The sequence below is a fragment of the Agelaius tricolor genome, unplaced genomic scaffold (genome assembly GCF_023055355.1).
Source record: "Agelaius tricolor isolate 1412-34295 unplaced genomic scaffold, bAgeTri1.0.p SCAF_6, whole genome shotgun sequence".
NCBI lineage: Eukaryota > Metazoa > Chordata > Aves > Passeriformes > Icteridae > Agelaius > Agelaius tricolor.
In genome coordinates, this window is record NW_027269266.1 from 21,485,015 (window position 1) to 21,491,014 (window position 6,000).

The 6,000-nt window shown below is 51.6% G+C and overlaps 1 protein-coding gene across 4 annotated transcripts in view; it reads right to left on the reverse strand.

Moving 5' to 3' along the window:
- CDK6 (cyclin dependent kinase 6) overlaps window positions 1-5,507 on the reverse strand; it is a 137,122-nt gene extending 131,615 nt beyond the window's left edge. The window contains exons 1-2 of one of the 4 annotated variants that reach the window (XM_071429001.1): window positions 5,371-5,507; window positions 2,856-3,342 (exon numbers count right to left, since the gene is read on the reverse strand). In XM_071429001.1, coding sequence (XP_071285102.1) covers window positions 2,856-3,088 — 233 coding nt within the window. In that variant the 5' untranslated portion in view covers window positions 3,089-3,342; window positions 5,371-5,507. Of the gene's footprint in view, window positions 1-2,855; window positions 3,343-4,362; window positions 4,702-4,803; window positions 4,977-5,263; window positions 5,316-5,370 lie in introns of those variants that run through there. The other 3 variants (XM_071429004.1, XM_071429002.1, XM_071429003.1) reach the window with 3 other exon arrangements.
- Between the last annotated feature and the right edge of the window lie 493 nt (window positions 5,508-6,000).

Below are 6,000 nucleotides of genomic sequence, written 5' to 3' on the forward strand. Positions count from 1 at the left end.
TGAAATCCCTACTGCACTCTCCGGAGAAGCCCAGAGGTGCCATTTGAGTTGAAAATGACACTCAGCCTGAGTTCATGTGGCCTGAGATCTCTGCTGTCAGCTGATGCCAGAGCACCACAGCAGACCACAGGGCCTGTGCAGCTCATCTGTACAAAGTCTGTCTAAATCTTGACTCACTGAATGGCTGCTGGTTTGCATTGAGCAACTCATGGATCACACATGCCACTACTCAGAGGTAACAGATACAACACAGTATTTGCAGTTCCAGCATAGTTCTCTCAGGCTAGCTGCTTGTAATACTTAGAAAAAAACTAGAGGTCCCCTCAAAATCAAAAATATTTGTTTTAAAATTTTTGTGCTGTTATCTCAGTGCTGTGAAAGCAATGTACATTTTAATCCAGTATGCAGGCAATGCATTTGTAATTGTTTGTATTTATTAGCCTGGCCATGATATCAGTTTCAGAATGCATGCCCAAACAATTAAAATATTTTGATCGTAATATGTTCAATAAGTAAGTACATTTAGATCAGCTGCTGAAAATTGCAGAACTTCCTTTATAGTATTTCCTTTTCTGAGTATATTTACGTAACACAAAAATAGACGTTTAATTTCAATAAATTGCAAACTCTTCTACCATATTTTGTAACAGAACTGGGCCATTTAAATGTTTTCATATAATTTGTCCATTTCAAGGATATGATTCTGGTCTCTCCAGAGGGCTCCTTATCTGCCCTACAGGTTAAAAATATGGACAAAGGACATGATAAAATGTGAGGAATAGCATTCCTCACATTTTAGAAGACATAATGTTTGGAATTGCTTATCTTCTGCCTTTTTGTGGAAACAGGTGTGAAACCAATGTCCCAAGCACCCTGATACATTACCAGCCAGCCCCTTGTGTCTCAAATGCTGCTGAGGACCTGAAACACACTTTCATAGATTTTTATATTAAAATTACATTCTCATATTGCTGGTTGAAATACTCACTGCTTTGCAGAGTTTTCATTCAAACTTGTAAAAATATTTGAAGCTTCAATGCATTTATGCAATGCTCTGTTGAGATTCAACTGCACTTAGATCAAGCAAAAGAAGCCTGCAGTTGCATAGTCAGTTCATCAAATAGCTCTTTGGAAAACAAGAACTCTATTTCAGTCATTTAGCTGCATTCGAGATTAGAAAGCTCTTAAAAACATCTTTTACATCATATGGAAAGATGTTAATGATAGAAAAATTCTCAAGTATTATTTTCAATTATTCCCAAACAAGATTTAGCTTTCAAATACATAAATGCCTAAGCCTGGACAACTGAATTCTCATTTTCTCCCATAAACTGATGGGCTGCATTTCAAAGATTTTGACAACTCCCAATTATTCCTCTACTGCCAAGGACCAACTCTGTGTGTGCTCCTCTAAACCAAGTCACTTGATTCAGTGATCAAACACAGGATGCCCACTTTTAAAGTATACTGACTAAGCCTCTGCCATTACTAGGTGCCAGCCAAGATAATGATTATTAACTGAATTGTGGATTTGCTTGATGAGCAATGGAAGTGTGAGCTGCAGCCTCTGTGTGTCCCATTGCTCACTAAAGTGAGAGTGATGACACACACTCCATGATCAGCATTTCAGAATACATACACTCTGCCTAGTCAGTTTTGACATAAAGGAGACTGTCACATTACACTGCCTTGAAATGAACAAAAGTGAATTCATCTCTAGCAATTGACTTTCGTAACTTAAACATTATTCTCTGTCTCATCTTTCCTCTTGCACCTAATGAACACCCCCTGATCTCACACCCTACAAAAAAGGACGATTACACACACAAGGCATTTTGAAATTCACCTGTGAGTTCAGAGTATCTATTTCTCTAAGACTGAAAGAGTATTGGTGTTAGTGAAGTACAAAAATGTTTTCCTTTTGCTGTGTAATATGCATGTAAGTAACACAAAGAATGGAAATACTCTTGCTAATATAGCACCACCAGCAAGATGCTGACCAGTTTCATTGTGAGTATTTGCAAAGTGAAACTTACTTCTTAAAGTTCATAATTTTAATAAAAGATGCACACAGATGCACAAAGATGCTGCTGAAGGCTTTGAGCTAGAGAAAAATGTAAAGGGTTACAGTAGGGCTAGCTTTATCATTGAGAGCACAGGCCACTTATCCAGGATTTATGCTACTGACACAACAGAAAGGAGGACATCCTGGGGCCACTGCCACCATTTTGTGGGAAAGGTCTGACACCTGTACTTTTGCCCTCTTGGTAGCAGAATCAACAGCTCATGGTGAAAATTAGTACCAAACAGTACTCAACCCTAAGGCTTCTTGAAAAGCTTGACGTGTTAAGCTGTTGCTTCTTTTTAACTCTGTAATCTACAGCTCTCTATAAAAGTACCTAAAAAGGCAGAATGTACATTCCACTACTACTCTCATTCTTGCAATTTCTATAACGAACAGAGCTGGTAAAAATCAGCTGCAACTGGCAGTACTAATAGGTCAGACAAAACCAGGGAGAGGTTGGGGTTTTTTTCATTTTCTCTCATGCCTGAGGAAATAGTATATATATGGCTCCTTGCCCATCCATTCCAACACTTAAATCACACACCTATGCCTCTGGAGATGGGTGTTTGTGTGTGTGGGAGGCAATGCACAGGGATGAGGTGAGGTCTGGCAGGCAGCACCATGGCCTGTTGAAACCTCAAACCACACTTCATGCACACAGTTTAGTGCTCACTTCAGCCACAAACCCGAACTAGTGTCCATTCCATTTATGCCCCCAAACTCTCGCTCACCCAATTCACATACTGTACCCAGGACCTCACTGATCAGGACAGGGGTCCCACTTCCTCACCTGACCACGTTGGGGTGTTCGAACGTCTCCAGGTGCCTCAGAACTGCCACCTCTCGGATAGTGGACAGCGGCATCCCCTCCTCGCTGGTCTGCACCCGCACCCGCTTCAGCGCAACAAAGCGACCTCCGTTCTTCAAGTCTCGGGCCTTGAACACCTTCCCGTAGGCTCCTTCCCCAATCTCAGCCACACATTCATACTGCTGGTCAGCCAGGTTTGTGCTGTCCTTATCCATGCTGGCACCAGTCCTCTTCCTCCTCTCCAAGTGCCCCGAGGTGGCTCTCAGTCTCACTTACTTTTCGAAAACCAGTACTTTGCTGGGATGCAGACAGGCCACGCACTTGGTGCCTCTGCCAGAGAGGCAGTAGGAAGCTCCTTCCCTCCTGTTCTTGTTCCTTTTCTGTACTGGCCACAATGCGCCTCCGCTTTTGGCCACCAGGAATTATCATACAGTCTTTGGGAGCATTGCCTGTGTAAAGCCAAACAAATCTGGAGGACAAACCAAGCAAAAAAATTGAGTTTAGTTTAGTTTACTTCATGACTTTGCATTGTTCAAAACCTGCTAAAATTAAGCTAATACAGATATGCAAAGCAAAATCATGGTGGAAAGGAAGACGCGAACCATGAGGGTGACATATGTATCAAGGTCCCGGAGTGGCTGATACACTACAAAGTTATCCCGGTCTGCGCAGAAGGCTAGGTAGGCATTCGGCTACAGAGCAACAGCATCCTGAGGTGTTTTACTGAGAATGGGCTAAAGATGATGGCCCCGTGACACATGGGTGATGGGGATGGCAGAGCTAGCTAGGCACGTGTGAGAGGAAGTGTTCCTCCAAGAACTTATGTCAGGATTTCAGGACTCAAAGTTTTCTTCATTTAATGCGGTGGAGTCCTGGATATGTATTTTGCTATATTACTGACACTTGCTAGTAAATAATAGCATTTGGAGGTTTCTGCCTTGGTCTGCTCTCTCCTGTGCTAAGGCCTTCATGGACAGATCATGAACACAATGCAAGAAACAAAGCACCTGTGGAGAGAAGAAATACATGCAGACTGAGATGGCAATAATACGCTATGAAGCTTTGTGTGCTGAAGTAGGTTCAGAAATATGCACTTTAGCAAATTTACTGACAAGCAAGAGTATTGGCTGTGGATACTGCTACATGTGTCACTGGCAGCTCTTTGCAAAGCAGCATGGTGAAAGATGTCTTCAGGAACAGCATGCTCTGCTGCAGAGTGCATGAGGCTGGAGAGCAGAAGCACTTCTGCATCCAGTTTCATCCACTTTCTGCAGGACTGCACAAACCCTCTCCCCTCACAAAGCTCCACATCAATTCCTCCCTTCCCCCTGACCCTTTTTAACACAGCGACAGAGTGACCTCCAGGATTGTAGCCCCCTCCTACACCACGTTTTTACCGCGCTACGATGAATGAGTCCCAGATAGGTGAGTCGGGGATCTCTTATGTGGAATTCAAGCACAAAGCGCGAGGACTATTCCGCACACTTACGCTGATCTTACACCTCAGCTGGAGATGAAAAGCGCAATCTGAAGGAAACCTGTGCCCACTGCTCAACCCTTCTCCTCGGCTGCAGCCGGAGGCGGCTCCCTGCCTCGCCGGCTTCAGTTCCCAGCACAGCTGCCACGGCACCGCACCGCCCCAGCCACCGGGCAGCCCTGCGTCCCCCGCCTGCAGCATCACTGGGCGACACCGAGAGCGGGCCGGGCCGCCGTGGGGGGCCCCCCGGAGCCGGGTGTGCGGGGGGGACCCTGCCCGAGCCGCGTGTGCGGGGGGACCCCAGCCCGCCCCGCGCCCCCGCCGCGGCCGCCCGCGCCCCCTCGGGCCCCGCGCCGCGGGCAGGGCGCCCCCGAGCGGCGGGCAGCGGCGCCGCGCGTGCGTGGCGGCGGGGCCGGCGGGCCTCTGCCCCGGCGCGGCCGCGTGGAAACTTACCCGTGCTCGCCCTCCCCGGGCACGGCGGGGCACCGGGGCCGCCCCCGGCCGCCGCTGCCCCCGCCGCGCTCCCCTCCGCGGGCGCCCCGCAGGCGGCGGGGGGTGGCGGCGGGGGACACGCGGGGAGCCGCGTCCCCGCGCTTCCTCTCAGCGGACGGGGCGGGGAGGGGGGCCTGGCTTCGCTGCTCGGCAGGACGCAGAGAGGACCCCCCCGGCGGCTCCCCCCTGAGGGCACCCCTTCCCCCGCGGGCCCCTCCGCGGCCCCGCACCGACCCCGAGGCGGCTGCGGCGGCACCGCGGGGCGCGCTGCCCCGGCCCGGCCGCGAAGGGACGCGTCCGCGGTGCCGCCCGCGGGGAGGGGGGGTGAGCGGCGTGGGCTCCCGGGCCGGGCGGGGAGGGGACGGCGTGTGGGCCACGCCGCGGGGCCGGGTGCGCGGAGCACATGGGCGCCCCGCGTTACCTGGTGTGCGCCACGGCCGCCTGCACCGCCACCAGTTCCCCAAATAATCCTCAGCCCCGGGGGGTGGAGGGGGGGGAGGGAGGGGGTGAGTCCTCTCTAACACAAACCTCCCATTGAGCGAGGCGGGGTGGAGAGCCGGCCCGGGGTCTGCCCCTTCACATGGCGATGTCTCCGGCAGGTCCCGGCAGCGGCCGCCCGGGCCACACAGGTAGCTGATCCGCGGCTCGGCCGCCCTCGGCTCGCATCCCCCTGCCGCCGCCGGGCTGCACCTTGGCGCAGAAGGAGCTCGCACTCGTCCCCCAGCCCGCTCCTCCCGCCCCCACCCTGCCCGGGGAAAAGGAAAACGCGAAATAAAAATCGCGGCCGGCGGCCCCCGGGGAGCTGCAGCGCCACGATCGCAGCCCCGCCGGCCGCAGCCTGCGGTGCGGGGCTCGGGCACCAGCCCTCGGCGCCGCCGCCGCTCCGCCGCTGCCCCGGCGCTGCGCTGCCGCTGCTCGCTCGCTCCCCCGGCCTCTGTTCTGCCTGGGAGCAGCAGCAGCTTGCTGCCTTTTTTTTTTTTTTTTTCCCTCTCCTCAACTTTTTTTTTTCCCTTGCTTTCCCACGCTGGCTGAATGTGACTTGACCCCGTTTCAAAAAAGTTTGACATAGTGCTTCAACATTTCCGCATTCCTCCCCGACTACAAAGGCTGCAGCCGCCTCCTTCTGCTTTCTGTCTCTGCTCTCTGTCTTCACACTCA